The 22,212-nt window shown below is 44.0% G+C and overlaps 1 protein-coding gene across 1 annotated transcript in view; it reads right to left on the minus strand.

Moving 5' to 3' along the window:
- Positions 1–22,212, minus strand: part of LOC146062914 (scavenger receptor cysteine-rich domain-containing protein DMBT1-like) — a 384,870-nt gene that overhangs the window by 198,635 nt on the left and 164,023 nt on the right. Inside the window, exon 2 of the mRNA XM_083174922.1 lies at positions 19,206–19,245. Within this exon, the coding sequence (XP_083031048.1) occupies positions 19,206–19,245 (40 nt within the window). The remainder of the gene's footprint in view (positions 1–19,205; positions 19,246–22,212) is intronic.

Here is a 22,212-nt window from a genome sequence, read left to right on the forward strand (position 1 = left end):
AAGGTGATGAAATCATCATCTCGCGAGAATGTCTCTGAACTCTGCAGAAGCTCCGCAGAGTCCGCAGCGGTGGACGCCGTCCTCTCACTGTGTATAGACTGCAACAGCATATAAACCTCTGCCGCTGTGCTGTCCCGCTCTCCCCAATTTTGGTCGATCGTGTCTCCTAGAGGGCCAATGTCTATGGGAATTCTTTCAGAGAATCCAAGAATAGTAAGGTAAGATGTTGCCTGCTGTAAAGAACATGCAAAACACTGTGTGGTAATTTTGCTTTTTTAGAACAATTTTGGTCGATCGTGTCTCCTAGAGGGCCAATGTCTATGGGAATTCTTTCAGAGAATCCAAGAATAGTAAGGTAAGATGTTGCCTGCTGTAAAGAACATGCAAAACACTGTGTGGTAATTCCCAATAAACAATTGGTAAATGATGGGATCTTTATTTTTTGAGATAGCTAATATTTAAAAGGATAATTTTACAGAAAATCCATAACTGAAGCGGTAGATACATAAGAAATACTATGATCATGTGTATACAGTGAAAGTTTTTTGTGTTAGATCTATTATTTCACAGTGAATATGAGAGTCATCTGGACTTCAGGGAAGCGCCTTGCAATGCCTGTGTAGTATCAGGGCCTCCTGAAGACCCACTGTTGACACTGTAATTCACTGTCTAACCTATCCTTTCAGTCATAATCCTAGAATCACCCACTCTCTCATTCCTCTTCCGCTGTCTGATGACAAGAAGGGTGAAAAGCAGAAGTGGAGTTCTCTCATTTAGGACTAGCTACATAATTACTTTCCAGCTGCTTTCTCAGTGTTAATAGGAATCATCAACAATCATTAGTAGCGAGTGGTATCAAGCGGTATCTGTCTTGTCTACACTCCCCCCCCCCTTTTTTCTAGAGTGGATATGGGAGCTGACCCCGTTTCGGGATAGACCCTGCAATGCATATGTCAGCAGGGGCTGGCTGGCAACTTTTAGCCTGGGGGGCAAGTCCAGAGCACTGGCCCATAAGTAACAGTCACAGACCGTGATGTCAGCTCCGACCCTGTTCCTGTTTCTATCGCAGCACCAGAGTAAGTCCTGGGCTACGCACAGACTCCACACTAGGTAAATCATTTGATGGTAAATTATTGCAAATGGATTTGCAGATAATCGCAGGCCTGTGCAATTTTCACAGGCTTATTGCACACCGTAATGCCCATTATACATTATGCCACACACCGTGATGCCCAGTACATGCTACACCACACACACCATGATGCCCATTACATGAATCGGCACACACTGTGATGCCCATTACACGCTACGCCACACACTGTGATACCCATTACATGTTAAGCCAGACACTGTGACACTCATTACACGTTATGCCAGGGATGAACAAATTTTATGTTAATGTAGGAGCCAGGATAAAAGAGCTAGGCAAACCAAAAATTGGGAGAGTGCAAGCCAAAAATTTACACCATAATGCCTATTACACGTTGCACACCCATTACATTACACCACATGCCATAATGCCCATTACACATTATACAAAACAACGTAATGCCCATTACACGTCGTACCAAACACTGTAATGCCCATTACACATTATGCCACACTGTAGAGCCCATTACATATAATACCAGACGCTGTGATGCCTAATACATTTTATGCCACATAAGTGCCACTTACCTACATGCTCGTTGCTACAGGCTTCTTATTTGATGCCAGGGTATGCATGCTAGGACACCTGGGGTTGCATGCTCTATGTGTCAAGGGTGACATCGTACTTGCTGAGCTGCCTGGTCCTGGGGCCGCCTGAGTGCAATTGAGAGCACATAATGACTTGACTGGAGTCTGGGGACCTGGGCACCGCTGGACAGGGCACATAGTGGGGGGTGCAGGACAGCCATTGGCTGCTCTGCATCCTGAAGTCCTGGGGAGGCAGGCCACAGCCTGGGCCAGTCACTGGGGTCTGGGTGCTGCCAGGGTAGAGACTATATCCCCTTCAGTTACAGTTACTGGCTTATGATATACTGTAGCACTACCGTGGTCTCACAGGCGGCAAGCAGCAGGCGCAGTAAAGTCCCTTACTGGCTAACCCCCCTCCATGTGCCATGGCTGGCAGCACCCATGCCCAGCCCGCAGCCCGGCATTCATTGAATAACTACACTGGCACTCTTTTCTGTTGGTGGCGCACGCTGGGAGCTCTCCCCACGGCACCTCCTGCTTCAGCGTGTGACTCTCCCCACGGCACCTCCTGCTTCAGTGTGTGACGTGACAGCCGCGGCCGCGCTGCGATCCCCTTCAGTTACAGTTACCCTGGCATGATATTGACTAGTACTAGTGGTCTTACGGTAGCCAGTAACTGTAACTGAAGGGGATCTGGTCTCTACCGTGAGACCACTAGTACTAGTCAATATCATGCCAGGGTAACTGTAACTGAAGGGGATCGCAGCGCGGCCGTGGCTGTAACGTCACACGCTGAAGCAGAAGGTGCCGTGGGGAGAGCGCATCCCTCCTCCTCCCAGCGTGCGCCGCCCGCAGCAAAGAGTGACTGCCAGTGTAGTGAATGCCGGGCTGTGGGCGGGCGCGGCTCTAAATACACTGGACCACCAGGGCCCTTTTCAATATTTAAACCGGGGCCCGCCGCACCAATTGATATAGCGGCCCGGGGGGCACATGGCATCCTGCCCCCCGGCCCAGCCCACCCCTGAGTATCAGGGCCGCCCATCAAATTAGGTGCCAGCACTGTAATCCACTTGTACTATCTATCCTTTCGGTCACAACCCTGGGACCGTCACTCTCTCATTCCCCCTCCTCTGTTAGTATACTAGTGGGGTGAAAAGCAGAAGTGATCCAGTCCTAAATAGGGCTGACCTTCTTTTTCTGATTGGTGATTCCCATAATTTCAATACCAACAATAGACCCCAGGTGATTGCATAACTAATGATTCAAACTTCACATGCATCCTGAATTGAATGATATATGTCTGGAGATATGATGGTCATTTATTTATTTATTTTACATTTCACATTTTTTTCCTCACACAATATACATTTGGGATGAACAACTTAAAAATATTTTGCAGTGTGCAACATGTATGGTGGTCAGAATTTTAAATAAATAATAATAAAAGTTATGTTTTAGAAATAGTCATAGTACTCTTGGTTTCCTGAAATACAAGGGTACCCCCAAACAGAGTTTATTTTCTCTTCTCTATGTTCTCTCTTGAACATAGAAATCACATTAAGCAATTAATATAACTCGGGGTGCACCACTGACCTAAAGGAACATTATGACGGAAGTCTAGAAGTGTTTGGTCACAAATGGGAGAATATATGCTCCAGTAGTCAGTTTCTTTCAGGAAAACTATATTAACAATAAAATCAAATAGGAATAAGTAGTATATTCAAACTAGTGCGGTCAACCACATTCCCAATTCCCCTTTCCCATTTATTGAATATTTAAAAGGAACAAGAAAAAGAAAACTCAATGTGTATAAAAATGACCATAGGGTTAGTTAGAGTAGATGTAGTCTACTTACACTTCATATACTTGAAAAAAATTCAAGGTATCGTGACAAGGTAGAGGGTCCACACTGCAGGTTTATATTTTGCAGCTTTCCACATACAGGTACTGTAGGTCTTAGCAGAATGTCACCAGTTTATAAGCAAGTCACAGGTCAGATAACCGATCACAACAGTTCTTTTGCAAACAGGGTGTCATTTTGCCAGAGAAAACAAAGTTCCAGGATAACGAACATTAACCACCCCCTGTCCTATCACCTGGTGGACTAGTTTACCATCACTGTCTCTTCTCTCTGAAATTCTTCTCTCAGCAGGCTAGCAGGTGTCTGCGATAAGGCTTGCTTGATTGGATTCTTTCCAACCATATCTGTGCAAGGTATGTTCACGCTGGCCCTGTCACACCCCTTTCCCCTTAGCTGCAACCATCCTGCCAAAACGATGTTCTTCAGGCAAAAGTACTACCTCGCCTACCTATTTGGGAAGAATCCTATTTTCCACCTTCAGAGTCCCTCCTCATTCCCCTTTCCCCCCTCCCCTAGTTTCACCACAGTGTTGACTGGAGGATTTGGATTCATAAATTTCCTTGCATTAAGGTCCATGGAGGCACTCCATTTATAGGTGATGTAATACGGGATTGCATGACATTACTATTCTCCATTAGCTTCATGAAAGACTGATGGTCACCAGCCCAGAGCATTAAAAGGTCCCCTATGTACTTACAGAATAATAATACATCTCCATCTCTGTATAACTCTGTCCTGTTGGAACATATAAACCATGTCATATGACAGTTCTACTGCTGAGCCCATCGCACAGCAGAAAAATTGTAAATATACTGCATTGTCAAAGGCAAAATAATTCCAGGTAAGTACGAGCTTGAATAACTGCAAAAAAAACCCTCAGTAAATTATATAAACTATTGATGTCCATTGAGCACCAAATTATATGTTCCTTAGTGTTTTTTTTTTTTTAAATTGTTTCTTTATTTGATTTTAAAATCACAAAATGACAAAATGCTTATCAATACTTTTTTTCACAGACAAGAAAATAACATAAATACAAAACAAAAAGTTACATGACATACATACGACATTTGGTGAATTGCTGCCCTTCCCTACCGGGACCATCCACATCCCTAACCATGAGACCATCAAACATCCTACCCTTTGAGTCGCTCTTTTACAACTTCTATTTGAATCCCTCCAGTCCTCTCCCCCCCTGTATCACCTACCCGGAACCCGCGTTTTAATTTCCCTTCTCTGACTAGTATCTAAACCGCTGAGTCACACTGGTTATCTTCTTCCATACTCTATCCTTTAATATTGGATTTACATTTTAATTTTTCTTGTGTTACACAAAACTCTACCAACTAGTGTTGTTCTACCTCTTGTGTCGTTAAACTAAGTCAATTATGTATTATTATTCTCTTTTTTTTTTTTTTTTTTTTTAACCCTTGTGTAAACAATTATGAGCTTAGGAGCATTCGTGAGAATAATCTATATTTAGAGTTGTGTTGAAAATATGTGTGTTATTTTTTTTTTTTTTTTTTTAAACAAAATACAAAAATCCAAGTGAGAATATCTTCAATTAATCTATTAATCTGTGTCCACACCTCTTTTAGAGTATGGGGAAAAATACCATTTATCCCATATTACGTGAAATCTGCCAATATTGTTTCTGGATAGGTACGCAGCTCTCTCATGCTCATACGTATGGTTAACCAAACTAGCCCAGTCATTAATATCCGGTGCTTTTTCTGCCATCCAACGTCTGGGAATACATGTCTTAGCTATCGCCCCGAGATTAATGCCCAGCTGTCTTAAGTCAGCTGCCACCCCGGACCTAGACCATACCCCCAATAGTAGCGCCTTGGGACATATTTCCCCGCTGGGGATGCCTACATTTATCAATACCTCCGCAACTTCCTTCCAGAATTTTTGTAGAGTTGTGCACTGCCATAATAGATGCCAGTAGTCGCAACCCGCAACCCCACATTTAGGGCAGGAGTCACTTTTATCCCTAACAAACTTTTTAATTTTACTCGGAGTTAAGTAGGTACGATGCAGGATATTAAATTGGATCTGCTGAGTCCTAAGGGACGTAGTGGCTAGCTTAGGTATGGCAAGTGCCCGATCCCAATCGTCCAAAGTGAGCTCAGGGATTTCCCCGGACCACTTTGTCATAAGATCGTGCAGGCCGGAAGGCGGCAATATAGATGAAATGTACTTATAACATTTAGATACTCCTTTAGAAGGTCCCAAGTTCCGTAGTAATATTTTGACTGGGTGGTCTTTTATAGTACTAGAGGATGTATATAGGTGTTCTTCCATTGCACTTCTAAGTTGTAAGAAACGAAAGAACATGTTATTTGGGATCTGGAAATCCACTTGAAGTTGGGCAAAAGTTTTAACACCACTTGGCGTGGTCACATGGCCAACATTTCTTATACCAAACTGCGACCAAGCCGCCATTCCCTGATGCCTTCTTATATTCCCAAAAGACTCCAGGGAAGAGAGACTTGTTTCAGGATCGGTATCCTTATAGCCTATTGTCCTAGAGATCCAACTCCAGATTTTTATTGCTTGGGTAAGGATCTGAGGGTATTTCTTGCAACCTTTATTCGTCAGCAACGCTTGTAGTGGGGAATGGCCCGGAATGGTCTTATTTATTAAATTTGATAATTCAACAGTTTTACAGGGATCTACAACCCAATCTCGGAGGTGAACCAATTGCGTTGAAAGATAGTACAATTTAAAGTTGGGGAGGGAAAGCCCACCAAGATCACGTGGTCTCATGAGTGTAGAAAATTTGACTCTCGGTCTTTTATTTCTCCATATAAATGAAGTTATTATCCCGTTTATTTTCTTAAATATTGCTTCGGGGATATATACAGGGGAGTGTTGCATTAAGTAGAGAAGTTTTGGTAGGATCATCATTTTAATAAGATTTACCCTACCAATCACTGTCAAAGGTAATTTGAGCCAGTTCTTACATTTAGATCTAATTGAGATGATTACTGGTTCTATATTATATTTGACGTAGTCACTTATATCCTTGGAAATTACTACTCCGAGATAGTCGAATCTTTCTACCCTTGGTATGTTGATTACTGTGTCTAGATCTACCCGTGTATCATTATGTATCTTATCCACTAATAAGTGGGATTTACTACTATTTATAGTTAGTCCTGAATATAGACCAAATTCCTGAAGGACTTGCATCACCAAAGGAAGATCCTGTTTGTAACTTGCCATCCCCACAAGCAAATCATCCGCATAGAGCGAGACAAGGTTGCTCGCCCCCCCATCCGAGTCCCCCCCTCCTAATATTTCTCTCAGCTTGCATGCAACTGGCTCTATGGCCAGAGAGAACAAAGAGGGGGAAAGCGGACAACCCTGCCTCGTCCCGCGGTATATAGAGAATGGGTCTGATACGAATCCATTAATGGTGATTCGTGCACAGGGATTATGATAGATCATTAGGATCCTTTAGGATCCTTTTGATAAAACATGACCCGAAGCCAAACACCTCGAGAGTGGACCTTAGATATGGCCACTCTAGGGAATCAAAGGCCTTGTTTGTATCAAAAGAGGCCAGAGCAGACTCAGATTTTTCTAGCCTGTAAATAGGAGAAAACTCGTCTAACATTTATGGATGTTGATTTCCCTTTTCTAAATCCCGTTTGGTCAACGTGAACTATCTTATCCAACACCTCTCCTATTCTGTTGGCCAATATAGTAGCATATACCTTAGCATCAACTGTGAGGAGCGATATAGGTCTATATGAGTCTGGCCTTAGGGGGTCCTTACCTTTCTTAAGAATCACTGTAATGACCGCCTCGGTCATTGATCGTGATAGTTGGCCTTCTTTTTCCATTTCTTGGAAGAAATATAGAAGCCTACCGGACAAAGTGTCACAGAAAAGCTTATAAATTTCTACCGGTAAGCCGTCAATACCCGGGGCCTTACCAGACGCCATATTTCTTATTGCCCCTTCCACCTCACCCAAAGTGAACGGTGCTTCCAGAGACTCCCTATCTTGGTGCGAAAGGGTAGGCAAATCAATGGCCTTCAGATAATCCAGGCTATTATTATAGTTGGAAGTTAACTTAGAGAAATATATCTCCTTATAATAATTGACAAACACCTCCGTAATTTTAGAGGTTTCATTGAGCGTTTCTCCTGCAGGAGAACAGATTTTCGAAATTATCCTAGAGGGATCATCAGTTTTTGCCATATAGGCCATCAATTTGCCAGCCCTATCCGTCATTAAATACCTTTTATGTTAGTCCTTTAATAGCCGAAACTTGGCCAATTCCTGTAAATGTGTGACCCAGGCCCGTTGTGCCAGTAACCATTCAGTTTTAACAGAATCTGATTGATTTAAGGTGTAAGTTTGTTCTAGAGCTGACATTGTTCTCTCTAACGTTGTGGCTTTAATCTGAAGCTGTTTTCTAGCGTATGCTATTTTTTTAATCAGATTGCCACGTAGGTACGCTTTAGATGAATCCCATACATTACCCGCCTTAGCCGAGTCTATATTAACTCCGAAAAAACCCTCTAGGTCGGATTTTAGATCATTGATGTTTTCCAATTGGGTCAACCATATTGGTTGAAGCTTCCAGTAACTAAAGCCCCGATTTTTATCTGTATCCAGGACCATAACCAGCGGGGAGTGGTCCGAAATGCCCCTTGAGTTGTATTCGATATACCGTATTTTATTAGCTAAGTCCCTTGATGTATAAATCATATCAATTCGAGAAAAATTATTATAGGAAGGGGAGTAACAAGAGTATTGTCGCTGGTTAGGAAACCTCTCTCGCCAAACCTCACACCACCCCAACTCAACCGTGAATCTGGCGAGAGAACTTTCACCAGAAGGGGTACCCCTTCTGGGACACCACACGTCAAGACCATAGTGCATTACCATGTTAAAATCCCCCGCACATATGAAGGGATTCTCAGCTCTTGCCACTATAAACTCTAGTGCAGTTCTAAGAATATCGAAAGCAAACGGAGGAGGGATATAAATTGATAATACCGATAGTCTAACGGTGTCAAAAATACCATCAATGAAAACATAGCGACCCCTTGGGTCAATCTGAGCAAAAATATGTTCATATACTACAGATCTCTTTATCAAGATTGATACTCCTCGGGAGGCTGATGTGAATGGTGCGTGGAACATATGAGCTATCCAAGGACGCTTCAGGGAACCACACTTGTCCCTGGATAAATGCGTCTCCTGTAGACAAATCACATCAGCCTCCAGAGTTTTACAATACTTGAGAACCAGAGCCCTCTTTACCTTATCATTAAGGCCGCGGACATTCCATGTCACAATTTTAACCATATGTTCCAATTAACAACTGGAAGGACAGATTGCTTTGGAGTACCATAGAAGGGAAGCAAAAATCACAACAGAAAAAAACAACAATTCCACCAATACATAAAAAGAAAAACCACACAACATATAACACATATCCCCCCCACCCGACCTCCCCCCACCCTGTATAACCTATCCCATAAGGCATACCTATATCCAAACCTTCCCCACCAAACACCCCTGAGGAGCCTTTACCTAATGACCACACATAGTACGGGAGGCCCGGCTCCTTAAATACCGGCTGTAGACATAAATATATATAACTCTCCACTTTTAGCAAAAACACATCAAACCCCCGCCCTTTACCCCCGGACATATACATTCAGTAATCAAAATATTTTCTGACTCTATTAAACTCCCCCCTCATCCAGAGGCCCTTTTGCAATAGATAACAACACCACAGTATTTATTATTAAGTGTCCAGTGCCAGTTGTCTTGGGCCCGGATAGAATTTGTCCAGCCACTGCGCGGCCTCCGAAGGGAATGAGAAGAATTTAACTTCCCCATCTGCTAGTACTCGAAGTTTAGAAGGGTACAACATGGAGTATTTTAATTCCAAGTCTCTCATCCTAGATTTAACATTCCGGAATTTGGCCCGGTCCTTTTGGACCTCCTGGGGGAGATCGGGAAAAATGGATACCCTGGTTCCATTATAACTAAAGTCTGGTTTAGCACGAGTCAACCTTAGAATTTAGTCCCGATCCCTGTAATGCAGGATTTTCGCTATGAAGGTGCGAGGTGGTCCCCCTGGAACAGGGGGTCGGGCAGGAATACGATGAGCCCTTTCTACAGTGAATTGAGCAGTAAAATTCTCCTGACCAAACTCTGTCTTGAGCCAGCTCTCAAGAAATTTTTCAGGCTCTCGGCCCTCTACTCGTTCTTCCAACCCCACAATGCGAATGTTATTACGCCGTGAACGGCCCTCCAGGTCTGTGACTTTAGCACGTAAGTCCGCCATTTGGCCCATCATAGCCTTAACCTGAATCTGTAAAGGGGCCACAATATCGTCTGAATCTGAGACTCGCTTTTCCAGTTCCGTCACCCTGTCCCTGGTTTTCTGCGCATCATCTCTAATCAACATAATATCTGCCTGGACTTTATTAATCTGCTCTGAGAGCCGAACTTCACAGGCATTAACAGCGTCCAGAACTTGTTGCAAAGTTACTTCAGGGGCCTGTACCTGGGTGGGCAATTTAGAGGGAGTTGTTTGTGGAGTAGCAGGTTGCGAATTATTTGTGGACCGAGCATATTTTTCCAACCGGGCAGCTGCTGTATTCTGGCTGGCTTTCCCCATTTTCCCCTCTGAGCTTGGACTGTATAAGAATATAGATTTGCGAATAAGTAACTGTCTCTCCTGTGTCACTAGCTCAGATATCGAAGGAGTTTTACTGGACTCAGACGTTTTTAGCAAATAAGACTGACACTTCAGTTTGGCTTAACTGTCTGCGTCTCAGTTATTTAGGGGGTAACCAAATCAGATGTCCTCTAGGGACTAAAATCCGTCAACCGCGAGTAGTATTCACTGTGTACGGGAGCTTGCACTGCCTCTCACGCAGCATAGACCCTCCGAGCAGTCAGTTGAAATCTCACAGTCCCCTGCCCAAATGCCACGAGGTATAAATATACAGGTACAATGATACCTCCACACTGAGGCAAGTTTAAGAGAGTCAATGAATTATGTACTGCAGTAACTGCTTCTAGCCCAGATCCACTCTGTGTCTCGGTTATTTAGGGGATAATCAAAACAGCTGTCCTCTAGGGACTAAGTCCGTCCACAGCAGGTGATAGTCACTGAATATGGGAGCTTGCACTGCCTCTCACGCAGCACAAACCCTTCGGGCACTCGGTTGAAATCTCACAGTCCCCTGCCAAGACACCACGAGGTAGAAATATACAGATACACTGTTACCTCGAGCCTGAAGTAAATTCGGAGAGCCAATGGGTTATGTACCGCAGTTTCTGCTTCCAGCCCAGTTCCACTGCTTCGTCCCCGGCGTTCCAGGCAGACTTTAAGTGCTCCAGGACATTGTATCATCATCAGCAGCCCACTCAAACTGGTGCCTCCACCTCGATGCTGGAGGAACTCTCCTTCCTCCGCTCCCAGCTTCACTGAACCCGTCGGAGACCGGGACGTCAGCAGCGTCGCGGGAGGATGACGCTGCCGCTTGATGCTGCTTGTATAGCGCTACCGGGTGAGGACAGGACTCGCGTTTGCTGCACGGGTATGTAGCTGGGACGCCTCGCGTCCTACCTCTCTTGCAGCCGCTCGCTAGGGAGCAAGGGACGCTGGGTTCACACAACAGAGCTCTGGGTCAGCAGGCACTGAGCTATGCCGGGGGAGAGTAAAACTCGTGGAGAGACAAACTGGCGCGCCGGGACTCCCGCTCACGTGACCTCACTCACGTCCTGCCGTGATCACGCTCCTCCCTCGTTCCTTAGTGTTTTTAACTTCATTCAATCGATTTAGAAAATTTGTGATATCTTTCAGGTACGCATCTTGAATTGTTATGTAAGGTTGGATCAGGACTTCAAGAAGTTGTGACATGGTCCTGGCAGACATAAAAGGTCTGCCAGGGGGTTGTCGAGCATTGGATTTAATATTACGAATCCATTGTTACTGTACCTCCATTTTTACTTTGACCACAGACCATAAAACACTATTATTGTCTAGCAGCCACCATCTGCCCCCTTGAAGAATGGTTTAGCATTTTCCCAAATGATCAGGACAGCTTGGGCGAAATGTAATAGGGTTATGCTTTCAGCCAATCTGGGCTGAGCGGGTTTCCTAACACAGAGGTCAGTGGGATTTCCTGTGATGTCAATCACAGGGACTCCGCTGACAGCGCTGCAGACAGTGCTAGAAGAGCAGTCAAACTGTTGCTGGAACCTGGAATGGTGAGTATGTTGGATGTCATTTTAAGCCCACCCGCTGCTCACACATGCCATCACCCCCCTTCGCAGGGTGAATTTGCCCACAAGCCTGCGAATGGATGTTTTGCACAAACATCCATTCGCAGCCTACAGGGCCAAACCCACATCATTCGATGGTCGCTGACCATCGAATGAGGTGGAAGGTACACACAAAACTAAGACACTATCAGGTGTCTTAGCTTTGCGTGTGTCCTGGAGGGGAGAATGGCGGGCAGCTGACATCCGGTGATGTCAGCGGCCCACCCCCGACTGGGTCACTGGATCATCACCATGGGAATGCCCAGTGTTTTCATGGGAACACCCATGAAACGATGGGCGCTCCCATGGGTGCGACTACCCGCTGCCCCACGTAAGAAACACGATTCATAAATAGGGCATATTTACGAAGCTGCCCTATGTATGAATTCATATTGGGCCGATGGCGTAGCCAGTCGTATTCTGACAATACAAATCTATATGGCCGCTAAATACAAATACCAGTTGGCAGCCTGCACAGATCAGTCAGATCCGTGCAGGCTGCAGTGTAAAAAAAATTAGAGAAAAATAAATAATTTAAAAAAACAGCCCCCGTAAGAATTGTTTCCTTCCACAGGTACCCTCATTGGATTACTTCAGGACCAGTGGACAGAGGATAACTATCTACGTGTCAAGATAGGGATGTATCTGTATGAAAGGGCTCTGAATGTAATAAAGTTTTATTTTTCTGGTGTATACATGTGTGTTTATTTATTTAACTATGGGTTCTGAACCATGGAGGCTAACTTCTCCCATCGCATGTGGGACTGCTACAAAATAAGTAGATTTTGTTGTAAAACTGTCAACTTTATTAACGAAGTGTTCTCTGTAAATTTAACTCCGGACCCTTCGGCATGTATGGGACTTACCTTTCAAAATTGGTCAATAGACAATATCAACAAAAAGACTCTTCCTCTTCTATTAACGATAATAACGATGGCAAGGAAATATTCTGATTCACTGGACAAAAAATCGGCTCCACAATTGTTAAATGTTAAACAAAAATGACTACAAATCCTATACTTTGAAAGAAAATATGCAGGATTACATTTACAAAACGGAGCCTATAAATTTTATTTGAAATGGTCGCTGTTCATTAATACTCTTGATGATGCCACGATAATACATATATCCTCTACACTGGAACAATCTTTGGATTAAGGGTAAATAACAACAATATCTAAGTATTCGTGTGTATACTACTCATCTTCACCCCCCTTCCTCCCATCCCCTCTGTCTTTGTGATGTGATGTTATAAATATTTAACTGTGACCTGTTTACTTCTACGCACAGTTATTTTTGATTTGCATATGTGTTCAACCAACATTGGTTCTTATATTGAACATTGATAACATCTGCCATGTATCAGAAGAAATTCAATTCGTTCCCTTATTGTGATGTATTGAACTAAACATTTATACATACTGGTCTATATCCTATTTCTTGTGAAGTGAAGATATATTAATAAAAATATATATATTTTTTAAACTATTGGTTCTGCTGTGGAACTAAGGGTGCCACCAAGCCCATTAATGGGCCGCAAGCTGGGACTTGTGGTTCTCCAAGTCCCAGTATGCAGGCCAGGCTTGCAGGCTCCCCCATATTTTGGGAACCAGGACCGGCCCTTGGGCCTGGTGTTGGTTTTAAAAAATACAGGGAACCCCTATCTAAAGTGTTCCCTGATTTTTTTTTAACCAGGACCAGCTTTTTGAGTGTGTGGCTGGTTATGCCCATGGGAGGAGGACCCCACGCCATTTAAAAAAAATATTATTATATTTTTTTTTACACTAAAGCCTGCACGGATCTGACTGATCCATACCGGCTTCTGACAAATACCCCTAGAAAATTAAGTGTATTTTCCAGGTGTAATTTACTGGCAATTAGTGGCCGTATCCCGCTAATTCCTGGCAATTACCAGCCTTAAATTACTGTATATACGGCCGCTTAATAAACTAGGAATCACCATTTTTTGAATGGTGATTCCTATTCATGAATGCCCATTCCAATGGCTTATACATTTATTTATTCATAAATACGAATACGAATGTGCCATGAACACGAATTCGAATTGCAGTATTTTTGGCATAGAAAATGCTGAAAATACGAATACATGTAAAATAGTATTTTTAAATACGAATACGCCTATTTTATTTTAGCTTAGTAAATTCCATTCTCTGTGGTTTTAGCTCAACTGCAACATTGACACAGATATTTTATTATGGGAAAATCATCCCGACAGTAGTTCATCCACCTTCTTGTGCTGGCTGCGCATTTCCCAGTGAATGAGTTCTCAAGTAGATACACAGCGGATCCACTTAGTCCGGATTCACAAATTTAGCTGTGACACACAACATGTAGAACAAAGAGATGTGAAAGCTCAAGCAATATTGCCACATAATCTAGGTAAGTAAAGTAATTACATTTGTTAATATGGTAATAAAATGTACAGTACACTGAGAAGCGTCAATAGGGAAGTAGATAAAAACCAAATATATCACACAACTGATTTACAAACACGGCATAATGACTCTAGATGATATTTGCACTTGCAATCACGAATTAGAACTTCTGATGTATAAAGGTGAATTAACATTGCTGCATTACAACATGTAATGATAAAGCCAGTAGCTCCAATCTTTTTTTTTTTTACATTACAATTTTTGCAATTTTTATATTTTGTTAAAACCAGGAATCTTTTATTCCATTTATTCTCTGTGAGCCTGATTCAGAATTGGCATACAGTACTTTATGCCAATAAAGTATATGCATATGATCTATCACCGCCTACTGAGTGTGTCTATCACCACCTACTGGGCTTCAATGCAAACTAAGTAGGTGACTTACTGTATTTATGTATATTGGCTTCAGAATGAATCATTACCCCCACACACAATAGATAAAGGGACCGTGTGAGCCGAAGGCATGCTGCAAAATTTACACTGTAATGCCCATTACACATAATGCCACACACTGTAATGCCCATTACTAATAATGTAACCCACCATAATGCCCATTACAAATTATACCACACAACGTAATGCCTACTACACATTATACTACACACTATAATGCCTATTACATATTAAGTGTAGCTTACCTACATGCTTCTTGCCAGGGGTTTCATGCTTCTTGCCAGGGGGAGGTATTCTAATTGCCATGGATGATTGTAAGGGTGGAAGTTACATGTTCATTGCTAGTTCCATGCTTGTTGCTAGGAAGTTGCTCATTGCCGCAGGGGGAAGGTTACATGCTTGTTGGTAGTGGGGGGGGGGGCGTGTTTGGGGGGAGTTTTAGGCTTGTTATGAGGGGGAGGGGCTGCATGCTCATTGCCAAGGGGAGTAACAGTGCAGGGGCTCCTCTCCTCAGCTGGACCTCTAGTGTCTGTCTCTTCCAAGGCAGCGGCCATTTTGGAGGGGTTGCCAGCAACAGACTATGGGTCAGATGCGCTAAGCTTCAAAAAGTGATAAAATGGAGAGTGATAAACAACCAACCACTCAGCTCATGTCTGACCTTTTTCAAACACAGTCTATGACCTGGCAGGTAAGAGCTGATTGGCTCATTCTCCATTTTATCACATTTGAAGTTTAGTGCATCTGGTCCATATGAGTGTGGCCACAGTGGCCACTGTGGTATGCAGGCCAGACGTGACAGCATTGAGGGAGTGTGTTTAGTATTAGGGGGTGCCTGCTGTCAGATTCTCTTGGGTTTTGGATCCTATAAAGTGTAAGTCCTCACTGATCGGTTTCATCTCCATAGGAGAGTGTGCAGGATGGACCTCTGTCTGTGGGTGATGGCATCGGGTGGGTGCTGTGTCTGCTGTCTTACTCAAGGGTGCTCTGTTTTCTTTGCTCTATCAGTTCATGGGTGCCCTGTCTGCCATATAATAGGGTGCTACCTGTGAACTATAATGACACTGCCTGTCTGCTCTGTAATGAGGTGCTCCCTCTATGCTCTATATTTGGGTGATCACTGTCTGCCAAATAATTGGGTGTTGTAAAGGGGTGCTGTGCTATAAAGGGGTGCTGTACCACATATTAAATTTCAATGAAGGCACACTGAAGTATGATCATAGTACTGTGGGACAGTGGTGCTGTACCAAAAATTACATTGCAATGAAGACACACTGGAGTATGATCCAGGTACTGTGCTGTGGGAAAGGGGTGCTGTACTGGGGTGCTGTCCTCTGCACTGTGAAGGGGTTCTGCTATACAGGGTTGCTGTACCGAATATTAAATTGCAATGAAGACACACTGGAGTATGATCCGGGAACTGTGGGACGGGGTGCTGTTCAGGGGGTGCTTTACCAGAAATTGAATTGCAATGAAGACACACTGGAGTATGATCCAGGTACTGTGGGAAAGGGGTGCTGTAGAGCTGTGCTGTACCATAAATTAAATTGCAATGAATACACCATTGATCCAGGTACTGTGCTGTGGGAAAGGGGTGCTGTACTGGGGTGCTGTCCTCTGCACTGTGAAGGGGTTCTGAGATACAGGGTTTCTGTACCAAATATTAAATTGTAATGAAGACACACTGGAGTATGATCCAGGTACTGTGGGACAAGGGTGCTGTACTGGGGAGCTATCCTTTGTGCTGTATAGGGGTGTTGTGCTGTAAAGGGGGAGTACTTGGTGCTCTACCAAAAATTACATTGCAATGAAGACACATTGTAGTAAGACAAAGCCAATTTGTGCAAGGGACAACTCAAAAAATTGACTCTTTTTCTGCCAATATATTACATGATTGTAAGCTTGCAAGCAGGGCCCTTTTACCTCTATATTTGTTACTACCCAGTTTGTTTATCACTATTGATTCAAGTGTAAAGCGCAATGGAACATTCTGTGCTATATAAAAAACTGTGAATAAATAATAATAATAAATGGACTGTCTGACATGCCTACTTCGATGCTGTCACGGAATTAATTAATCTTCCACCAATCTTTCAATGGCAACAACATCACATACAGTGACAGTAGACATGTCCATCATTGTAGCTGATGTGTTTGGAAAATTTAGTTTTCTCCAGCAGTTTCCATGCTTGTGCTTGTGAGGGGTTTCCTCCGGGTACTCCAGTTTTCTCACACAATCCAAAAATATACTGGCCAGTTACTGTACTTCGCTCCCAACATAAATTAATCCCTACAATGAATATATTTGCGTTCAATACATGTGGTAAGGGAATATAGATAATAAGGTCCACCGGGACATTAACTGATGTGAATGGACACATTTTCTTTGTATAGTGCTGCGCAATATGTGTGCAGTATATAAATAACTGGTAATTAATAAAAATAGATAAATATTACATATCCGCTCATTGCAAAGCCTTTTTGCAATGATGCCCTTAAGTTTTTCTAAAAGTTCTCAGCTGTCTCCTATTACTGAAACCTAGGAATGATTTGGTGTCTGTGAGATGCTGCTGCTGCTGCTGCTGTTGGTGGTGCTTGTACATTCATGTAGTCCTTAGTTTGTCCTGTTCCACTTGACCAAATGTCAGTGGTTAAGTGGGCAGTGGTTACAATTGCATACAAAAATATTGGTGTAACCCTCTGTGGGTTGTATGTAAGGAAAAAATGTATCAACTCTGTTGATTTGTTTGTCGTGCTCATGTGACAGTGAGGAACTTTCTGGATCCCTCACTGGGGATGCAGCTGTCACTCAAGGCTGTGTCGCATGGACAAACTGTTGGACAAACTGGCAGTAACAGTTCACCGCGAGCTGGTCAGCTGATCAGTTTCTGGGGGAGAAAACACTGTAATTGCCAGCCAGAGACAGACTGCTGTTCGCTCCTTCAATGACTGACCCTCCAGAGCCATAATCGGTACAGCTGTAGACATTAGAGTGGGCATATATGAAGTAGCAGACAACCTCCCAAATCCTCAGTAACCTATTGTGGTTGGCAGCGGGTAGCTGAGTCTGCACAAAGCTGTTCCATTCTACGGGATTGGAGCCTGTCTAGTCGGCTGTGGACAGGCTGATTGCTGTCGCCTAATGGGCCCCATACATCAGCAATCACAATTTATGGATTTCCAGATACAGGGATTTTTTGACCAGATAAATGGATTTTACAATCTATCTGACTTTGCCCACACATTACAGATTTATTTCAGTGATCGGCAGATTTTTCCATCTAAAGATTGCATGTTCATATCTGGAAATTGCCCAATCGATTGTCATTTCAGCTGTTCATAATGTAAATAGATGAAGAAGATGAATTGGGAATGCCCACACATATAAAAAAGATCTGCAGATAATACCAGATTATTAAACATGTTTAAAAACCTGATTAAGCAATCGATTGGCGATTTTGATTGGGATTGCCAAAAGGGGGAGCCCACACATCTAAAATTAATTGTGGCAATCATCTCCATATCTGAAAATTGTCACAATTAATTGCTGATGTATGGGGCCCTTAACATAGGCGCCGGCGCCACCCACACTGGCGCTGGGGAGCACTGGGAGCTGCTGAGGTTGCCAAGAGACCCACTCCATTCCACAAGCTGATGCCGCTGATATCATTACCTGCTTATGAGGATTGACAGCAGCTTAGCTCGGCCCACCGCTAATTACAGCTCAGAGAAAGAAAGAGACAGCGCCCAAGTAGAGTGACAAAGGGATTTAAATCCATATTAGAGTGAAGAGCATTGCATGTACAAGTTTCACAGGCAGTCTGCTTCAAAACGTACAGCCTATATTAAAGCATCCTGACAGCATAGGTTCAGCAACGCTGCAAGAAGGGTGAGAACTGCTTAATTATTATTAATAATATCCTCCCTTCATAGGAGATTGGTCAGAATTCAAGGATAGAGACCATTCCCTCATTGCTTTTAAGCTGTTTAGTCTGGATATAACAGAGCGGAAACAAGTACTTACACTGGTCTGGTGTGTCCATCAATATCTTGGCTAACAGCCAGAATTAAGTTCTTTGTTACTTTGTATATAGAAGAGCAGACTTTAAAGAGAACAAGAAAAGGTTGATTGGTTTGGATACTTTTTATATACACATTAGTATCCAAGTCTAATATTTTTCAGCACATCCATCTAGAGTTTCACAGAAAGGCAAACTAAACAGCTTATTTATATCAGCTGAATATACAATGGGCCCCAACGCGCGCCAACTATAACATTAATACAATGCATTGTATGGGTTTCTACCTTTAACTGGCCAGTTAATTGCTATTATAGCGAATGTAATTTTGTTGTACTGCATGCGTAAGTTTATGTATAGCGTTTTTAAGGATAGATTAGAGATATATTTGAGTTGATTGACATCTTTATATTGAAGGTACTATAACAACTGTTCTGTTTACTACTTGTAATTTAATACAACTGCTAACATGTACAATAAATTTACCTACCATAATTGGGTCCTCTAGTCCATATGCTGATGCAGGGATCCTGAAATAAAGAAAAGCAGGGGTTAGAATAGTAGTTAGAGGGATCTGGCTCCGCCCTATCATATCAATCTACCATCTACACTATATAAAGAAATACGTAGGTTTCCCAAGCCACCTACATTGTAAATTGACTTGGGTGGAGGCACTAGCATACCTAAAATTAACCTTTCCAGGATAGGGGAGGGTTACATTGGCATATAGATCTAGGCCTCTTCAGATCCTAGGCCAAATGAAATACTGTAGCGACTGAGGAGGTTATTCTGATCGTAGCGGCCAAACGTGCGTACGTTCGCTATTAACGTACGCTATCCGTACGTGGCCGCTGGGGTTGAGTCCACCCACAACTCAGCCGCATACGTACGGGCAGAAACAACGTCGAAGGGGAGTGGCGTACAATTGAGCGTACGCCAACGTACACGGACGGACCAGCCCTTACACTCCGACAACTGGCGTACAACAGAGCGTACGCCACCGTTTACGGACGTCTCTCGTCCGTCTTCCCACCGACTTCTTGCGGCTATCTGAGCGTACGCCAGCTTGCACGGACGGGTCCCTATTGTTTTCAATAGAAAACTCAGCTTATGTCACCGCTCGTGAGAGTGAGCGTACGTCCGTGTACGCTGGCATACCCTTCACATATATGGACCTGCAAATCTTGCCTTTCAACTATAATTATGAAAATTAATTAATTGATTGAATTAATTAATGTGCAAAATAGTGGCCATGGGCTTAAAACATTGCTGAAACATCCTTTGTAGGTGTTAGATGTGGTTTATGTTATTGTATCATAAATACAAAACCTATGTTTGTATTAGAGTGAACACGTTGACACATGTCGACTTGTGTAGATTGAGTGTGCTACTGTGTAAAGTCTATGAGAGCACGTAGTGAATGTGTCTAACTGTTTAGCAAATAGCTACCTTAGCATATATAAGCAGGTCTTAAAAAGATTCTTACCTTAAATTAAACAAACCTTTAAATGTAGAGAAGTATAGAAAGATAAGCTTCCAATGTGTTTGAGTGCTGTGTGTGGCTTGCAGGTAGTGAAATCATGGTTTGGACTTAATAGACTGCAGCATTGGTTATTACATTCAGGTGTATGTGTTTGGTAGTAATCAGCGTAAATTAGCAAACCCAGGCGCACGCTGGCATGCGGTATCTGTAGGGGTGGTTTGAGATGGCGGTTGGCGGCCGCCTGTTTTGTGTCCGAAATGAACGGTGCTTTAGTCGATCGTGCGGTAGTAGCACCGCTCATTTTTGGTGCACACCCCCGTGTACGCCTATGTTTACGCCCATTTTCCCTCATTATTTCGGCCGCTCCCCTCAACACGCCCCTATGCCGCCCCCAATGCCCGTACACTCGCGTACAGGTTTTTTCGCACGTAGAGACCCGTCCGTAAGCGTTGTGGAGTGTTCGCACCTGCGCATTAGCGAATGTACGCATGCGCAGATCATAAAAAACCCCGGGACGTACGCGTACGGCCCGGCCGCACCAACCAGAATAAGGCCCAGAGTTTGGTGTGTGTGGGGCAAATTCATACAATCTTGGAAATTTGAATGTGGGAGTTTGTTCCGCAGCTTGGCCAATGTAAGAGTCCAAATTTTCAGGCACCTGGATGGACAACAACATGAAACTACTTTTACAGAAACTGATCATTGCCACCTGTGAATGAACTCAGTCCATACCTGACCAAACACAGGCCATTCATGATCAAATTCAGGCATTTATTGCCTTAGGTAGATGGTGGCCCAGAGAGTTCTTAGGTAACTACCATTAACCTCAACGGCCAGCTCCCAAGCCACCAGCCCACAGACCATGTCCCTGTAACTGCCCCAAGTCATAGTGTCCATATAAAAGGGGGGGACACATAAAGGGCAGAGGGAGATTTACGGGTGGTTGCACTTAGCACAGCAGTAAGGCTTCCACTCCCACACACTGTTATTTTTATTGTGTTGTTATACCCCCTCATTTGATGATAGCCAATTTAATGGACACTAACTACTTTATGACATTTTTATTTAAAATGCCTGCCTGGGATCTTGGAAAGGAACTTACTTTGACCCCACCTCCAGTAGCTTCCATGTGCCTGTTTACTTGTCCAGCTCCAGGTATTACCGAGTTTAGTGACATCAGGTGATGCACTGCACCGTACTCAGTGGCGTAACTAAGTTTTGGGCGCCCCCCCGACGTTAGGGGGGGGCGCCCCCCCGCCACCGTACCCCCCCCCCCCCCACCGCCGCCCTGCCAAGCACCCCCAATCCCCCGCCGCCCTGCCGCCCATGCAAACCCCCCCAATCCCCTACAGCCTTACCTATCACGCTGGTCCCGGCGGCTCCGTTCTTCTTCTGCTGAGGACCACCACAAAATGGCCGCCCCCATACAGCAGACAGTTTCAGAGAACTGTGTGCTATATGGGGGTGGCCATTTTGTGGTGGTCCTCAGCAGAAGAACGGAGCCACCGGGACCAGCGAGATAGGTAAGTCTACGGGGGATTGGGAGGGGGGTGTAACTATAGCACGCAGCCCCCACATGCACAGCGCCCCTCCCCCCCTTCGTGGTGGCGGGGGCTGCGGTGCTATAGTTACGCCGCTGATCGTACTGCACCCTACCACCTGCACTTCCCTGTTCTGTCAGTGGAAATGTTCTATCCACTTAGGATGAGCAGGACTGGAGGAGAAATACAGGCAATGGTACTTGTGTATTATCACAGCGCCAGCCTTCACTATGTTTTCAGTGTAGGCTACTATAAGCTACATTGTCAGTGTAGCCCAACGGCTGCCTAGTGTAGTCAGCATAGTGTCCCCGCGGCAGCCCTGCGTAGTCAGCGTAGTGTGCCCATCAAGCAGCATAGTCACCATGCTGTCCCCCACCGAGCTGAAGCTCTGTCCCCAGCATCCCTGGCAAGTCTAGTGAGCGCCTCTCACACAATGCCTGTAAATGCTAGATCCCCTGCGCTGGCAGACGCCG

This window comes from Crinia signifera, chromosome 3 (assembly GCF_055691185.1).
Source record: "Crinia signifera chromosome 3, ASM5569118v1, whole genome shotgun sequence".
Lineage (NCBI taxonomy): Eukaryota > Metazoa > Chordata > Amphibia > Anura > Myobatrachidae > Crinia > Crinia signifera.